The sequence below is a fragment of the Pristis pectinata genome, chromosome 1 (assembly GCF_009764475.1).
Source record: "Pristis pectinata isolate sPriPec2 chromosome 1, sPriPec2.1.pri, whole genome shotgun sequence".
Lineage (NCBI taxonomy): Eukaryota > Metazoa > Chordata > Chondrichthyes > Rhinopristiformes > Pristidae > Pristis > Pristis pectinata.
The window spans coordinates 124,591,008-124,610,313 of record NC_067405.1 but is presented as its reverse complement, the minus strand read 5'-3'; the positions used below and the strand labels follow the sequence as shown (position 1 = coordinate 124,610,313).

At 36.3% G+C, this 19,306-nt stretch overlaps 1 protein-coding gene across 6 annotated transcripts; it reads right to left on the bottom strand.

The window, feature by feature from the left end:
- Positions 1-96: 96 nt before the first annotated feature.
- On the bottom strand, positions 97-19,267 carry LOC127572105 (kelch-like protein 28). 6 transcript variants are annotated; one of them, XM_052018991.1, is made up of 7 exons: positions 19,008-19,128; positions 18,833-18,889; positions 11,172-11,227; positions 9,894-10,792; positions 6,910-7,353; positions 4,393-4,601; positions 97-4,245 (listed from the first exon to the last, which is right to left on the bottom strand). In XM_052018991.1, exons 4-7 carry the CDS (start codon positions 10,790-10,792, stop codon positions 4,082-4,084), a joined length of 1,716 nt encoding a protein of 571 aa, XP_051874951.1. In that variant the 5' UTR covers positions 11,172-11,227; positions 18,833-18,889; positions 19,008-19,128; the 3' UTR covers positions 97-4,081. The 6 variants fall into 6 exon arrangements, with proteins under 6 accessions (XP_051874951.1, XP_051874966.1, XP_051874975.1 ...); XM_052019006.1 differs by adding an exon at positions 16,626-16,677 and having other exon boundaries at positions 18,833-19,088; XM_052019015.1 differs by lacking the exons at positions 18,833-18,889; positions 19,008-19,128 and adding exons at positions 16,626-16,677; positions 18,802-18,823.
- Between the last annotated feature and the right edge of the window lie 39 nt (positions 19,268-19,306).

The window sequence follows — 19,306 nt, the reverse complement described above, 5'->3', positions numbered from 1 at the left end:
GAATGGAAAGGGGAGATAATTTTTAAAAAAATTGAATTCAGCAGATTGCAGATACTGGAACAAACAATCTCATCTACAATACAATGTTAATCTAGTGGTGGTAATTAGCCACCCTAAAAGGTAGAAAGGAGGTAATGCAAGACACCACTTTTCAGATTTAAATAGTTATTTATTTTGTAAACAATGAAATACTGTAACAAACAGTATTTGACACAGCGGTACCACAAGCATGTGAAATCTGGACACTACTTCAAGAAAACAGAACTCAAATGGTGTAAAACAGTCCTTTAGCACTTTTACTCGTGTAACAAAAGACACCAAAAAGCAGGTGAAATGTTATTCATGTTTTAAGTGAAAGACTGACATTTGCAGGTACAGAGCATACAACTATACAAACTAACATTTAACCATTTACAATGATGTCATTCCCTCAAGTCAAAATACAAATAGGTCTTTAATCTTTATTTACAAAGTTTAGAGTCACATTTTATTAAAAACAAAATAAAGCAGTCTGGATTTAGAGGAAAGCACTGGATTGAAAGGCAGGTAGATAAAATCCAGTTAAGTATTAAGTTAAAAGTTAAGGCAAGCTATGAAATCAGTAATGACTATAGCCCTGCCTATGTCCCTCATCAGTTTAAGTAATTTGCATTTGCAAAACTTCCATAGTAATCCAGTGTCCACTATCGCCATTAATGATGTTATTTTAGGCCATTCATTCGAAGTTTAAAATCCTGTTTTAAATCTCATTAAGACATTTGGGAACGAGTGTAAAGTGTGGCTCAAATGTGTTAAGTGAACATTACAAATTTAGTTTTAGTGAATAAAAGGGCAGAAATATTTCAACTAAACTATCCAAGTTGCTATCAATTTCAGAACAAAGTGTAACTGCTATTACATTAGCAGAATAAATCAAAGTCCCCTAAAACTTCTTTACAGTTTATTTGCATGTAAGTCTCTCAGTGGTGCACAGCACAGAAACATTAGTTTCCACATCCAACTTCAGCAAAATATCTCCCATAACAAATGAAAGCCAAGTAGATGAAAAAAAACTTTGTTCTTGTACATAGTACTTTATAATAGTATTCCAGTTGTAGTATCCAAATACATGCTTTATGTATCCTATAACTCCTCTGACAAAAGGGGAAAAAAAAAATCCCCTTGGCAGAAGATGGGGCTATGCAGATAGCAACAAATGATTAAAACATTGATTCCAGAAAAAGCATTTATGGCCAATATTTGTATTAATCATATACAAACTGAGTGCACAATATTTCATTTTAGTAAATGCTCATTTTTGCATTTGTAATCAAGTTACCAGCTACGGAAAATTCTGTGCGAATCTAACTAGATAATACAGAAGAGTATGACACAAACACAAGTGCCCTTTTTAAAAAAAAATTGTAGGGGATAAAGATGCTGCAAAAGACAATTGCTTTGTCCACATCAGTAGGTTATGTATAAAGTCTATTATTCCTTCTACTAGACATGCCAAAAATCAACAAAAACGGGTTTAAAGTAGTTTCCAAGTTGCATATTAAGTATGTCAAATGTCAGTTCCTATTATTTTGCCAAAATTTCCAAATCCTTTTGTTTAATGATCGAGTTGTGACGTGCATAATATGCAAAATGTGTAAACTGGCAAACACTCCCAACTATATCTAACTGCAGAGAATGAAGGCCAAGTATTTAACTTACCACTAGATCCAAGTCTTCATTACTATGGGCAAAACCCACATCTGACATGCTTTATATCAAGTAGATTTTTTTTATATAAAGATTCCTAAAATTAACAAAATAACTGGCCAAACAAGGTTATCATTTTCTCAGATGCCACTGACAGTAGTTATTGCTGTGACATCTATTACTGCCATCAAGATAAACACTTGTGCTACTAAACCAGTAGGACCTGTGTAGTTTGCCATGCCTTTGGGACTATGTTGTTTCTGTGGACTTCACTAATTTTTATTTCAGTGTACATTAAATCATGCCATTATTTAAATGAAACAAAATACATAATGTTCTACTTGTACTTAGAAATACGGAAGGTTATAGAAGGACGGAACTTCATTCTACACAAGGAACATCACAAATGTTACATTTTACTGTATACATTTTGCTGACAAGTGGTGTATTTAGAGCACAATAGTTCTGTAAATCAACCCATCCTTCCACAAGTATAAATTACACTTAATAAAAAAGCCATATAAAAAATGTTATTGCACCATTTTATTCCAACAAACATATGTAGCCTTCACCATCAAGATCCAGAAACTTCCAGAAGGTTAGGATAGATACTAAGCACACAATGATTAAGCCTGACCTGAACACTAATGCAAGTGCACAGACACAAGTCCATGCAACCACCAAAATGCATAACTATTAACTCTAACAATCAAAACCAAAATGTACAGCTTACCAACCACATGTACAAAGATTGTGTTGGTACTTTGCTAATCTGGTCTAAACATACTAACTATAGCTTCAATCAAGTCAAAAGAACCATTTTTTTTTAAAAAGATTGTTAATTCAAACTTTGCCACAATTACATAAATCTTTTTTTGCACATTTTTAGGTACAGAAAAAGCTGCAGTATTATAGGGAGATTATATTTCTAACATTTTGAAAAAGTGCATCTGTAAATCATTTTGAACACATATCAATTGAACATATCGCCAAAGTTGTTTGCATCAGTTAATGTCACATTACATACAGGAAAAACAGTATCTGTGTGAAGTACATCTGAAAATTTGGAAACAAAAAACATTCAAAGTATTGTATGAGATGAAAATAGAAAGTGACAAAATGTTATAGAAAGAAAATAAAAGTTTGGCAACCACATTTTGTTAACAAAATGAGGTCCTTGGATAGACTAGGATTAAGGAAAACCATTTTGAGAGGCAGTTGAAAATGAACTTACTTTCAGTTTGCAACATTGAACAAATTACAAGTTAGTCAGCAAGGTTAGGATTTTAGATGCTGAAAGTTAATTGTATAAACTATTCCTTCGCTCCAGCTTTGCTTGCTCAGGAGGTACATGAAAATTGGAGGAATAAAAAAATCAATTTACAGGACATTTACAACATAAGTGTATGTAACATCTGAGTCCTGAATTCTAGGATAGCACCAGGCACTAAGTCTCCCTCAACAGCAGCTGTAGAATATTACAAAAGGAATACATGAATAAACTCAACACTTGCCAATTGGAGCTGAATAACATGGCAAAATATACAAATACTTAAAACTTCAGTATTGATTAAAATATCACACTATATTCACAAAGTCTATAACTACTCAATTCAGAAATAGTATTCCTACGTTGAGCTCTGTGAATATAGGTTTGTAACAATACAAGTTCAGAACTTCCTAAACTTCAAGCTGTGAAAAGTACAAATTGTAATTGCACAGGTAACCCAATTAAGATCCCTTTTTAGATGTACATTGTTTTTTGAATAAAACCAGATCAAATATTAAATATTAATAAATGACCTTATCATTCAGATGGAAGATTGCTAAAAGGAGCAAAATATACACAATATTAATGTCATTACATCAACTCATCAGCTCTACAAATTACATAAATCACACTGCATAATACAAGCAAACAAGAGGAAGTTGTATTCAAAAACTTGTGACAGATATGACAAGGCAGCCCTTAAGTTTATGTGAATCACTGATGTTAAATTGAACATGATAATGCAGTGAACATAATGCACAAAACAGACATGGACTCTTCAAGATGAAAGGGCTTTGAATTTGTGTGATCCATTACAATTATAATGGGGACAGGTGGAGGCAACAGTTATTTAAAATGGAGGGAAATGTTTATAAGGTGGAAAAGCTGGAGCTTTTGTTAGCCCTGGCTATTTCAGGCATCAGTTTATTTTCCCCATAGCACAAGATATACAATGTAACCAATTCAATTAAAAACAATACTTTCTGCAAAGTAAATACCAATAGTAGCAGCCAAGATGCTCAGTGAAACCTGAAAGATTGTGCAACTCCTCAATCTCAGCACAGTTGGTCATCTTGTCATGCAGGGTTTATTACCACAGTAAGTTCTTCATAATCAAAGCAATCATCAAAATGCAGCCAGCCCAAAGTTGCATCGACATGACAGCATACCAGTAGAATCTGACCAGGTATCTAGGGTTGGGTCATACCTCTGTACCATGTTCAGGTATGATGACCCTGAATGACCTCCCACCACATAGAGGTAATTATCTACAATGGCTGCACCAACTCCTGTCAAGGGAAGAAAGATTTTCATGAAAAGGCTTCAAAAATATTGTACAGTTTAAAACTAGAAATTTCACAAAATCATTTTAAGATTATATATAATTACAAGTTACTACAATAAAAGATAGTATCCAAGATGAATTATACATTTACCTGTTCTTGGATCATTCATTGGTCTGCACAAAGTCCACTGATTTTGATGGGGTTCATATCTCTCAACACTTTGCAAATGTGACACGCCATTGTGTCCACCAACAACAAAGATGAATCCAAGCATTGAACCAACACCAAAGTTAATTCTTTTATCAGCCATTGGAGCTACCATCTCCCAGGAATCTTTGCTTGGATCATAACGCTCCACACTATTTTCATGCACAAAAAGTAAAAGAGCAGATTAAATTCACCTTGAACAAGCAATTACAAGAATAAAAAAAGTTATATAACCAAGCTCTACATGTAGCTTTTCACATATTCAACAATTTGGTTACCATTAACTAACATTTTCAGAAACATTTTGAAAACAAACACAAATGCACAATGATTGCAAAAATTTGATTCCCCTATTAATACTTTTCACATTTCTGGCCTTGAAGTGATCAAAGGTTATTTGGTTTCATTAGATACTGGAGTCAGTCCACTTGATAAAAGTTGATAACTTATTTGACTCAAGTATGTCAGGTTCCTTCAATCCTGGGTTTGAATGCAAGAATTAACTTTACATTCATGAAAAAATTAAATTGCAATTTTATAGCAAAAATATACATGTTCCTATTCAAAAATTCAAGATGGACACTGTTATCCAGAATACTCAGTTTAGATAATCAAAATAAAACAAAATGTGGAAGAAAATTACTTTCCATCATGTAACCCTTCAAATTGGGATTTAATTTGTTTAGATACTGTTCAGTTAATTCTGAACATGGTATTTTAAAATGACAATTTGCTAATTGGAAAGGCCAATAAATCTGTCAGTGAAATTGGGTACCGTGTCAACTACTATATTGGCCCAAGAAACCAGTAGTCTTTCTCCCCCCCAAAACTTGATACCTGGAAATGATTTTAAACCTTTAACATTCGTTGTTCATGGTTCAAAATGTTGCATCAAAATGAACTTTAATTAGAACACGAGACAAAATAGATCACATTTCTGAAAGATGTCCCAGGTGGCTAAGCTACATATACATGGCACAAAAAAAATGCCTCCAAGGACACAAGGCTACAAAAGGGACATAGATAAGTGGATGGATAAAGATCTGGCAAATAGCATGTAGTGTGGTGAAAATGAGACATTGACCATTTTTGGCAGGAAAAAAAAAGATTTAAAAAATCCAAAGGATGAGAGATTGCAAAGATATAGGGACCAGGGTGTCCCACGGCATGATTTGCTAAAAGGTACAGCAAGTAATTAGGCAATCTAACCAGTCATTATTATTCATTTCTGGGAGAAATGAATAAAAGTAGGGGGGTTGTGCCTCAATTATACAGGGCACAAATAAGGCCACATCTGCAGCTTTGTGTACAGTATTGGTCTACTGGCTTAAGGAAGGACTTTAAGACATTGAAGACGGTTCAGCAAAGGTTTATTAGACTAATGAACATGAAAGTGTGCAAATGCTGGAAATCTGGAACAAACACAGAAAATGCTAGAAACACACAGCAATTTAGGTAGCATTTGTGGAAAGAATTAACTTTTCAGGAGCAAAGCCCTTTGTCAGAAATTATCCAGATCCTGGAGGATGTGGGGCAGATGTTCTCTCTCTTGGGAGAATCTAGTACTAGGAGTCGCCGTTTAAAAATAAGGGGGGGGGGGGGGGGGGGTGGACAGACGTCTTGCCCATTTTAGACAGACAAGCAGCAAAAAAAATTGAGGGCTGAGTTTTTCTTTCGCGGCCCCCCCCCCCCCCACCCCCAACTCTTATTCTCATAAAAAGAGGAAACAGTTTTTGAATCAGAGGTAGGTCAATTCTTGATAAGGAAGGGAATGAAAAATTACCAGTGTAGGCAGTAATGTCACTTTACAGTTATAACCAGATCAACCATCATCTTATTGAATGACAGAGTCGATTCATGGGGCCAGGTGGCCTACTCCTGCTAATTTGTATGTTTTTATGCAAGCAACAGACTTGTAGTCTTCATTCAAACATTCTGAAGTCTAACTATCCATGGAAAGATAAGCTATAATCTCATGAGGAACAGAATACAGATAGCAAAACTTTGAACCATACAGCACAGCACAAAACAGGCCCTTTGGCCCACCATTTGGAGATTCTATTCATGGCCAATGTGGAGTTAATTTATTTCAACCAGGGAAATGAGGGCAGAAAAAAAAACATATGCTAGGATTTTCATTCTTGTTCACTATGTATTGAATGTGGAACTTTTCATGGCATTTAACAGACCAAAAATTGTCTCACACTAAGAAGAATGTGGTTAGCAACTATATATGTAGGATCATCAACCAGGGCTCCATACATAGATGCCAAAAGTGATAATGGAACCCATAATATAATACAATAAGAGTTAACATTTTAGGCAAAGAAAATTGTGGAACAGATTTTGACCGAATGGAAGTACTTTTAAAATCTCTACTATTTATCCTCAACAAATACAAATTTACCATTTTGTGTTTTCAAAGCTGTATTTTATGGAATAAAGGTTGTACTGCATTACCTGTTCATGTGGGCAGGACCATATCCTCCTATAGCATATATCATTCCATCCAAAACTGCAGCTGCAAAACAGCTTCGGCTTTTTGACATCGGTGCAACAGGTTGCCATTTTTTGACTTTAGGGATGTATTTTTCCACAGACTGCAAATAATTTTCTCCATCATAACCACCTAATGCGTACAGTTCACCAGCTAATACAGACACTCCAAGAGTGCTTCGGCATTCATTCATTCTTTCTACAGATGTCCATTTGTTTGTCTCTGGATTCCAACCTTCCACCAAATTCTCATGCTTTCGATAATTGATTCCTTGTTGAATATGGGTTGCAATTCCTCCTACCACATAAAGTTTCTGATCAACAACAGCAACTCCACATTCATAACGTGGGCTACTGAGTGGTGCCAGACCTGTCCAGGAGTCCGTCTGAGGGAAATACATTTCCACACTGCAAAAGGGATAGAAAGGAAAAATAAATGGCTAGCTCATTAAATATGTCTACGATAACATTATTTTGTAATATAGGGCTATAATATCTGCCAGGGGCAGCTTTCCTTTACTTCAGATACAGAGCTACATAGATTTGATTGCAATATTTTTTGTTAAAAGCTGAAAGGAATAAATTCTGCCTATTATAACAAGCCTGCTATTGATTAAATTCAAATGAACCTCAACTACATTTGACTATTAATATTCATTAAGGTTGTGTACTTGGTTAATGAGCTATTTTGAAACGGTTGCAGTATTGATTAGTAACAGAGAATCCTCTTTCAAATACTTAGAAGAATTCCTGAAAAACATAGTAAATTATTGTATGGTTATTTTAAAACATTGCCTACCAATTGCAGGTCCTCCCCAGGCTACAAACAGGGTTCTGTTCCTGTGAACTGTTCGTAACCCAAACAGTTCACAAAATCAGAATCGCGGCCATAAATTGAGTTCCCACATGACAGAAGATGCCTGCAGCCCTCTTCTGCAGCCAGCAAATCCATATTGCCAGTCTCCTAAATGCTTGTTCGTATGTACAGGTTGTACACAAGTTTGGGCATTCATAAGCTGGGGAGGACCTGTATTTCGTGAGATGGAAACTGCTTGGGTCATCATTAACCTAGACACACAGTATGCAACTATTTCATCAGTAATACTTGGTTCTATTTTGAACCAAGTGAAAGGAATTGTGTCACTTGAGAGGCCTAAACCTCCCAATTTCTTGCTTTGCCAAAAGCCATTCATATCAATACCTCATTTTAAAGGAGGTGGCTGCATTAAATTGGCAGATATCCAAATAACGCAAAATGGTTTTTAAATGAAGCTGGTTGGTAGGTTAATTGGGCAAGGTAAATTGTCCATGTAGGTCTGTGATAGAATGGGGAGGGGGGGGGGGGGAAGAATGGAGGGAAAAAGAGAATTAATGAGAATTAAAAAAAAAGATTAGTGTAGGTAGGATTAGTGTAAATGGGTGTTGATGGTCGGCAAAGACTTGGTGGGCCAAAGGCCTGTTTCTGTATTATATGCCTCTATGACTCTAAATATTGAAATCATATCTCACTTACTTTCAAGGCTAAACATCCTAGGTTTCCAGGCAACTTACATTTATAATGAAAGTCACCAACCTCCTAGTTAATTTAAGGAAATTCCAAAAAAGCCAGCTCCTTTATTATATTCAAGATATACTTTGACCAAAGCATCACTCAACTTGAGCAAAACTGTCTTCTATTTGTGCCCAACATCTTATCCTAAAACTGCAAAAATACCCTTGGATTGTCAAACAAATATAGCCCAACTTTTAAGTATTGTAGTTGCTTTTAGGAAATAATTCTAAGATTTCATGCAAATCAGAATTCCAACTTCCCCCTCAGGTCAAATTTTGGAAATAATCTCCTTGTGCATCAAAAAGGTAATTAAAACATTTATATTTACTAAAATCTATCCTATAACCAGAGGCAGGTTAATAAGCTAGCCTTCATTGAACAACAAGTACTTATCTAAACGCCTCAATGGAGGAGGCAGAAGGAAGTTCAAGATCTTAATTTAAAACAATGAGGGAAGAGGTAGTCAAGCAGCAACAGAATATCCCAGATACCAGTCAAATATTTGTCCAATTTCATGAACATGCATTTTAACACTTAGAAAGTGATACTGCTGACAGCAATAGTACATTTTCTCCAAATCAAATTCAAGAATCCATATATAACTAAACCTAATAATTAACAGTTTCAAGGAACTATATTCTCATGGATACACTCCATTTATTGTACGTATGTTTTTCCAATAGCAAATAAAATTTTTCCTGATCAGAGTGAAAAGACTAGATTCTTAGTCAGTGGACTGATACAGTTAAATAGAAACATGTTGCATTTTTTCTAGTTGGACATCAAAAGTGGGGTCAGATGTCAATCTCAAGCAAATTAGTGAAGCCCACCAAAGATTGTAACTTTTTAAACAAAGTAAAAATTAAAAGGCAATCCCTAACATAGTTTGCAAAATGCCCAGGAGACCTCCTTAATTAATTAATTAATCAATCAGAGTTCTTCACTCCACACTAAAAATCTGTATATCTAAACACTGGGGAAAAAGTTTTGAGCAAAATACACATTCCACTACCGATAAATTGAGCTGAGCTAGGCTGTCAGTCATTTATTTTGCTTATACTGTTCACGTTGAACAAGGTAAATTTATAATAGATTCAGGGAGCTATCAATATAACATTAGAGTACATTTCAACATCAATTTCTCTTGCGCAAAAGCAATGGAATAGCAAAATTGATACATATTTGAAGTATGATTTCCACATACATAATCTTCTAATAGGTGTCCAAGAATACATTACAAGATAAAGTACCCTATTGCATTCAGCCAAATATACAGCAGATAGAAACACTGCACACAATGTTGAATGGTTCCATTTTATAATATAGGCTCCACATCAGTAAAATAGAAATAAATTATCCTCATTAATTTGGACTTTATATTGGTTGAATGACTTACCTGTCTAATGTTGCAAACAATCCAGTTTTTCCACCAACAGCACAAAGTACTTTGGGAGCACAACGTGGTCGTGTCAATAACTCAGTCTGATGGGAAAATCTGTGCTCTGGCATAAAATGGTACTTAAGGGCTTCATTTAGAAGGTGCTTGCAGGTATGTTCATCGCGAATTAGCTGATTTGCTTCATATAATCTTGTCAGAAATTTTACACTTAATAACGGCAGTCGAACACAGTGCAACAGCTGTGCCAAATATTTTTGTCTTTCTTGCACATCGTATTTAATCCACGACTCTAATGCATAAAAAACAGACTCCTCCGTCACAACATTCAGACAGTCATTTGAGATTATTTCATCTAACTCTGTGTGGTTCAACTCAAAAAACTCTTCAGTCTTACAGACATCTTCAAAATTCTGACAAATGTACTTGTTGGCAGCAAGGTACAAGTCATGACAACCATATGTTTCAGCAAACCGGGAAATGCCAATGCAATTGCCCGGATCAAGCTGGCTTTCAAGGAACGTACAACATTCTTTTAGTACTAGTTTGATCTGAAGCAAATTTGCAGCTGGTAGGAGTGATTCTACTGTATCTTGTGAAATGAATATAGTTCCTGTGTATGCATACTCTACAATAGCCTGCAAGGCAGTCTCATCTATGCACTGAAATTCAACTTCAGAGTTTTCATTCTCAGATAAGTTTCCAGTAAACATGGCTTTGAAGTATGGGCTGATGCTAGCCAGCACCACCTTGTGGGCATGGATCTTGACATCACCAACCCGGAGGACAATGTCGCACAGCTCACGATGTTGTCGAAGAAGATTTAATCCCTGCAGCAACTGCTCACAATGTGGATGTGTCAGATTGGCAAGCATGTAGGATTGAGGGGACTGGTCCATCTGAATGAATGAGTAAGAGATCAGAACAAAATATCCAACTGCAACTAAGAAAACTTTAACATTACAATACCTGAATTTGGTATAAAAATTTACATGCAAGTTTGAGAAAATAACATATTTTGTTTAATTGAAAACCATTTCCAATGGACTACAATACTTCTCAATAAAGCTTTTGAAACAAAGCTTCTGTACTAACCCAATGTAACTGCACTGTGTGATGAATTGACCTGTACGATCGGTATGCAAGACGAGTTTTTCCACTGTACCTCGGTACAAGTGACAATAATGAACCAATACCAACATATTATTGGTAATTAAAAATCTTGATGCTAGTAGCAAGATAATTTAAAAGCAATAAATGAATTTCAGCTGTACTTACCAAGGACTTACTCTCTGCCAAGTATTTCTTCACATGCGTAGAAGTGAAAAGGCAATCTAGAATATTTGAGCAAAGTAGGTCAATAATTCAAATAACATCACAGATAATGATACGTTGATACTTGTTGCTCCTTATACTGTTTTAAAATTCAGTCATGTGGAGCAAACTAAGTATAAATCTATTCATACTAGAAGTTACAAGTATATCACGGAAAACACATTGTAGTTAGAAAAATGCATTCAGATTTCCAAACTGAGGAGACAGCTTTAATAAATTCTGAAGCCAATATCCAAATGATATTTAATTGACCAGATACTAAACTTTAAGCAATCACTAAAATGTTATTTAAACTCTGTAACACTAAAGTTGTACATGACAAAAAGTCAATGTTGTTTTATCCAGTCTGGTTTGAGAGTTGAAAGCATTAAAGAGTCCCCATATATCTAGGGATCAGGAAGTGGTCTACTTGGGGGTCTCCAACCTGAAATGTTAACTGTTTCTCTTTCCACAGATGCTGCCCGAGCTGCTGAGAATTTCCAGCGTTTTCCATTTTTATTTCAGATTTCCAGCACCTGCATTTTTCTTTACTTTTCATTTGATCTACTTTTCTACTTAGCAAATAGATTATTTGGTCTTGGACACAAGAAGCAAATATCAAAATATAGGAGCTGGCAGAAAGCGAGTAGTAATTATAGTAAAACTACATTAATCTGGCATCCTCAGGACTTTGGTATTGCCAGACTTCCAGATTATTGGACATTACTCACATTATTACCCCCATACACTTAATTTTTTTTTGATGTTATACAGCCATATAGTAGGCTTACCAGTGAATCATCTAGTTTAAAGGGAGTTCTAGGGACTTAAAGGAAGCTTCAGTGAGGCAGATGTGGAATCATCAATTTCCAAACAATGGGGAGCAGAATATTGGAGTTTTTCTGTAACAATAGACTCAAGATACTGGAGTCATTTTCATAGGAGTAGAGAAAATTAAGAAGAATGCTAATAAAAAGTTTTAATTAAAAAAATAAAAATGGTATATAGGGGAAAACTTAATCTGTTTGGATAATTCATGACAGTGCATCAATTCAAGATTGTCACAAAGTGATTGAAGCTATTTGAAGAAATCTCCTTGTGCAGAAGTCCCCTTCTCTCTTTTATATGGCAATGAAATATGTCCAATCTCTCAGTCCTGTCAACCAATGGTCTCCTGAAATACCAAGTAGGAAAATGAGGTTCTTTCAGTAACACATCTTAAAATGGGCAGTTCAAAGTAACGCAGTCAATAGTTTGGGATTTATAGCCACAGTTGCACTTTGGACTATCAAGCATTTTTCCACTTGTGGAGGTGGCAGCCACAATGTCCACAGTCTGTGTGAATTCTGTTGAGGCAGTCTGTAGTTTTTGTGGAGATCAAAGGCAGGGACCTCCACTGTAGGACCAGTAAAGAGGTATTTGCTTCCTGTATGGAATATGTCCTTTAGTTCCTTCCAACTATTAATACGTTAGTACCAATGACAAGAATATTGGTTGTTGTTTTCCAGAATGGCTGGTGTGATTTTAGACGCTTTTGTCGAGTCTGTATGAATGGAGGTTAGTGTCTCCCCCATGATTTCCTCATCTTGTAACAAAATGCAAGTGGGAAAACATGGCCCAACACCAGTAGATACTTGTTTGGGGTGGATTTAAAAGTCAGTATCATCTGCAATAATTACAATGTTTTGCTTAAGTAGTGGAGATGCAGAGCAGTGCACTTTTCAAAAGACAAGGGAAATGTAGGATGATGCTTCTGGAGCTAGGATTCACCCTGGGCAGCATTTTCCCTTGGACTATTTACAGTGTAAGAAATATTTTTCCCCACACAATGCCAATCAACCTCAAATGTATAACTCAATATCTACTTCTTGTACCTTGATGAGTGTACATTGAAGTTTTATTTATAGTACTGATAGATTTCAACAAAGCAAACACTTTTCACCGCAACATAATTCAAGTGTGAATGGACTTGAAATTTAGAGTTATTCATTCTAGGTACTGAAGATCAAAATAATTTTAAGTGGAAGTGTTGAGATTTACAGACTGTTTTGGACAATTTCAGAACTAGAAGTCACCAAAGGCACAAAAGAAAAACTGCACTGTCAAAATAGTACATCATCCCTCTTTGGCTTCCACAATACTGCAAATGACATTCAATACAGATAACCATATAAATTCTCCATTATCAATCTCTCCTTGTTATCCAATCCTGTGGACTCGTAATTAACATTTCTACTCCTCCTGCAACACATCATCACCAGATCTTCCCACCAATTAAGAGCATCTCCAAAAATCCATCATTGGACCACAACATTATAATTGAATAGATATTATTATTAAATAAAAGATTTTATTGAATTTAACAGTGAATAATTTCATTGTCCATACAATACAAACACAGTAGCACTTAAAGGCAACTACGTAGACTTAATGATGTTAGGGAAGAGCAACCATTGTCAGAGAGTGTAAAGTGTACGTGGCTATTAATACAAATAAGAACCAATAGTCAAAATGCTCTCAAGTTTAATCTAGAAGTCATAATCATTTTTAAAATTACAAGGCTAGCTGTGTGAATAAACATGACTGTCTGTGAAGGGAACAAACTACCAGCTCACAGCAGGAATCCTGGAAATGCCTTGGTAAATGGCATTATCACGAGAAATTCTCATATACATGGGCGAAAATACAGACAACAGGGCTACATTAAATTGGACAAAATTGAAATCCTAACCATGACTATACAATAGATGAATGTCTAGAAACTGGAACCAGGCACTTGACATCTGGAAATGCCCAGATACTTTGCACTATTTTTGTCATGGATCAAGGGAGGTTCTGTTGTGAGAAATCCACATGGCTGTCACGTGACAGCAACGACAATGACTCCCGCTGACCGGAGGACAGCATTGCTCCTCAGATCAGACGTTATACCACTGTCAATCAAGGTGTGGCTCCACCCACCCCTCAGGTGTGAGAGTACCTTTTGCCTCTGAACTTGCCTGACCAGTACCCTTTGTCTCTGAACCTGCCTGACCATTGGCTGTGGCAGGTGCCTTTGTCTTTGACTCCCACACCATTGGCTCGTTTAAATCATAACTGTGAGGCTCCACCCAGCCTCCTAGTGCCATAAAAAGGGCTGCATCCACTAGCCCTTCCTCTTTTGACGACCCCAGGAGTAGTGAGACAATGCTGCAGAGATCATTGGTAAGAGTGTATCACCACATGGTCAGGGAGTGTTTCACTCAGACTCAGGGAGCATTAAGGGCCAATGCTAGTGTGGGACAGGCATTGAAGTGTTATATCCTGAAGTTGTACATTGTTATTGTGTGCTTGTTTGTATCAGTGTGTGAGTGTATCCTAAACTAGTTGCGCTTCCCCTCTCACGTTCCTGATATCCTGTGCGTGTGTCTGTTCCCATCCATTCTGTCCCGCATTTGCCTTTGTGATTAAACTAGTTTTGGTTTACAAAGCTCGTGTTCAGAGTCCTTGATCCTTAACTCGGAAAAGAACGATTTCACACAACGGGTTCCAGATTAGGCTTTCTTTTTAACCACATTGCACATCAGTCATTTTTCTTCTGTCAATCAATACTTGGGGTGTTAGTGTGTCCAAGGAGACATCCTTCATGATACTGTGGCAAAAACAGGATGTTTTAACTGTCTTGGTTTTGTCCTCAGAAGCTTTTAGAATATCAATATTGGCCTACAAAAGTGTTTGAACATTCATAGTTGGTCTTGTCAGGTTAAGATTTGTTCCCATTGTAAGTGTGTAGTTTTATGGAACCATCTGTCCATACGCAAAATATTTAAATTATGCAATTAATCATCTGCAATTATCCTTGTACAAAAAAGGGTACAAGAACTTTATGTATTTCAAGTTCAAAGAAATTCTCTACTAGGTCTCCTTTGTGTATCTGCTTTTGCTGAATAAAGTCCTGTTACATCTATAGCTCTGGTTTCCATGTAGCTCATTCAAAGCTGCAATAATAGTTACAAACAATGCTTACAGAAGAACTTTAAAACAGTGAAATTCATACAGCAACCATCCAATTCTCCAGTGAACTGACAGATGTTTGAAGTACCACTCAGTTCAGCTCCCAATTTTAACAGAGGCCAAGGTTATATCTTGAACAACAAAGCACAACCACAGTTGGATTCATTTGTTAGAGAAGTAAGCACTAGAGTGCAAGGTTAATCTTAGTGATGCACACTAAGTGAAAATTATTAGACTATTAAATTTCATTTTTAATTTAATTCAAACATCTACCAAGAACTAAAGACACCAACTTTCCAAAGAAAGTTTTTAGGGTGTGGGTGCCACCAGCATGGGTGCCCTATTTGTGCCCCCCATGCCCCCTCCATTGCCTTGGGAACCTGAAGATTTAACTACCTTCTTAAAACACTGCTTCTTTTGTTTCCCACAATGCTGTCAGAGAATAAGGACCAGACCTTTGACCTAGTGACAGTAAACAAATGGCAAAATAAAACTCAAGTTAGAAAGTTGGGAAACTTGGACGTGATGATTTTCGTAAGCAGCCATTACTTTTGACTTTCTAATGATGGAGGTCATTGCTTGATAGTGACTGCTAAGAAAACATTTGTTAACTTCCTGCCATGTACAGGATAAATTATATGCTGCAGCTATGGCACAATAGTGTAGTAGATTTATATTCATGGGTCCCAATTAAATAATTGATTCATGGTTGCTTGTTGAATCACAAAACTGTCATAGCTCAGGATCCCATCATTTGGGCAACCCAACAGAGTACAGCACAGAAACAGGCCCTTTCATCAATGTTCTACAGGACCCACAAATCCTGTATTCTACTTAGTTCCATTCCTCTGCTCTTTCCTCATAGTTCAGTAAATTATTTTACATCATTATAGGGAAAGATGCAACAGGGAAACAGGCCCTTTGCCCCACTGAATTCAGATTATCAACCACCATATATTTTTATTCTTCCCATATTCTCATCAACTCACCCGCCCACCCCACAGATTCTACCGTGCACCTACCCACTGGGGGCAGCTTAAAGTGGCTAATTAACCTATCAACCTGCAGGTCATTGGGATGTGGTAATGTGGGAGGAAACCCAAGCAGTTAAAAGGAAGAATGTGCAAACTGCACAAAGACAGCACCCAAGGTCAGGATTGAACCCCAATCTCTGGCACAGCGAGGCAGTGGCTCTACTAGCTGTGCCACAATGCCACATATTTTTTAGTTGATTTTGTTTCCACTATGCTTACAGGCAGCAGGTTCCAGATCATCACCACTGTATGAATTAAAGAGTCTTTGCTCATGATCTTTGTGTATCTTTTGCTCTTCATTTGAAATAATGCCTTTCATTTCTTGAATTATCTGCCAATGGATATAGCCTCTATTTAGTCTATCGAAATTCATCATGGTAATTGTACTCACAGAGGATTAACTCAGTCCAGTCACCACTCAAATATTTGATTTCAAACCAGCACTGTAAATTGAATGAAGAATTCTTATTAATTATAAAGATCCTACAAAAAAATGAGCAAGTTATACCCAGTAGTGTCAAATCAGCAACACAAGTTTGCAATCTCACTCAAAAGCTACAGGATAGCTTTTGATGGAAACAAGTGTCAAGCTAATGTAATAAGTAGGCTCAAAGTTTGAGACAATTACATTTTGCCAGAGCAAAGACAAACTGCTGGCAAATGTTTTTTTTGTTGATGAGATGCTAATCACAATTCCATTATTTTACTGCATTTTAAATTGACCTGGGAATCCTGAAGGCTAACAGAATATTCCAAACAGGAAGTTGTTAGATCTCTCTCACCATAATAGGTACAAAATGATCAAAGAAAGGCATAAAATTGCAGGTGCAACATGGATAAATACCTGTTCAGTGCAGGCTGATCTCATTAAAAATTGATTATTTCCCTCATCAGGTATTTATACATATTCAAATGTATCATGATACTACAAGCTAACAGCAAAATGTAGTAAAGTGTAAGGAATCCAATCAAATCCATAAGAATTCATCTCTATTTTCTTGAATAAACACAAATTCCTGATTTAATCTAGAAGTCTTAAATCAAAAGAAAATACTGCATCAAGAAGAAAAAAATTCTCCTCTCTGAATGGAGGCATTTCCAAGGCAATTTTTACATGGTCCCATTTCCTTGCTTTGACCCAAAATCAATTCCATTTCACTCCCTCCTTTATCTTTCTTAGTAATAAACCTATGAACTGTAATCAATTTAGTACAAATTGTCATTTCATAATGACTTGAAGTGTATAAATGGGCTAACTGACAATTCATCTCCCCCTTAATATTCTTTGGCATTATTTTCATACTGACAGGAATGAAAACCATTAAACCTCATTCATTGGAAAATTTCATTTCCACTACAACATACTTATGCACATCTTCTCCAAGGTCAGGAACAGTCTTAAAGACAAAGTTAAAATACAGATTTCTTATTTTTCTACATATTCAATCATCTTCAAATTAAAATTACAACATTGTTGCTAGGTTGTTACAGGCAACAGATTATAGAAAACTATTGCTAAAGATTGACATGTTACTTTCAATAGCTCTCACCACTACCTCTAAATTCAATTTAACATAGTACAAATTACAATATTTCTCTGATGCACAATTCGAGCTTCAAGCAAAAAAAAGTCAAGCACACTGATGAAACAATGATATCCATTTGAACTGCTGCAGAAAAACGATTATAAACCAGGCACCCAACATCATGTTTTACTTATGCTGGTTTAGAAATAGCACCAATCCTTTACAAATAATCAGAGAAGCGTTAAAAATGGCTGATAAATCTTCAGTCATTTCTCTGTATGGCAAATGCAAATTTGGGAGAAATCCATTTATGAACAGATCCAACTAAAACTATTGTGTTAAATATCAGAATTCTGCAATCTAATACTTAGAATAAATGCATTTTGTTTGTGACATTTTATGGCACTAGGTACAAGTAGCTGAAAGAGTTTTATATTACAGATGGAAAAGAAATTAACATTTTAGTTACAGTCTTTAACATACAAGATCTGAACGATTCATTGCGAGACAACGTTAGGGTTGACGATTAGCAATTTTCTCACCCACGGACCTCGAAATATACTACAACATAACGTGGGGCAAAATATGATACTTTCACCCCTTTGTTATGTCGCTCATTTGAAAACCTAAAGCCCGTCAAATCAAGAGTGAAGGAAAGTTTCATAAGAGTATTACTACAGGAAAAAGGCATCAATTAATGAGTCATAGGTCATGAAATTATACCCAAACAATCTAGTTACTATTTATTTACGTTCAACAAGTAAAACAAAACTGATATATATATTTTTTCAAGAAAATCATTTCAAAACGAAGTTCGCACTTCTTTATTACCTATATTTCGTGTTGTGGCATTGGTTTGTACCAATCAAGAGACAATTCATGCATCTGTACACTTAATTCTACAATCAGGCTCTTTAACTTTTCATAACTTAATCCACCAATTCATTGGCGTTAATAAGGGCCCTTGACCTATTTCAAGCATTTCTATTACCACACATAAAAACGTCAGTTACCACATTTAAAAAGAATAAAAATGCATACATTTTAAAACGTCACATCCAACCCAACTCACCTAACAAGAGGACGGTGGAAAACCGCCAAGCGAAGGATGAACAAATCCTCCAATTCCCTATCAAACACAAATACAAAACAGGTGGGGAGTGCGTAATTTCCGGCAAAGGTTAGGATTTTAATTTTTTTTAAAAGTCAAGAATTATAATTAAATCGCAGATTATAAAACATTTTACTTGCTTAAATTTACAAGATCCTCTCGGCTGTTCGAATTCTTAATCTGGTTCTTCACACAGTATCCTGTTGCCACGCACAGAGCGACACTGGGAATTGTAGTTCCGATCACCGCAGTTCTGCCTCAGTGACCGGGGTTCCACGGACTACAGTTCCCAGCGTGCTGGGTGATACCGACGTGCGGCGGCGTACCCCGGGCGGAGCGTCGATCCCCTTCCTCACCATGGAAGCGGTCCGCGGCGAGGCTTCGTTTTGTTCACGTGACCGGTTTGCCTGGTTACGGCCATTTAAAAAAAACAGC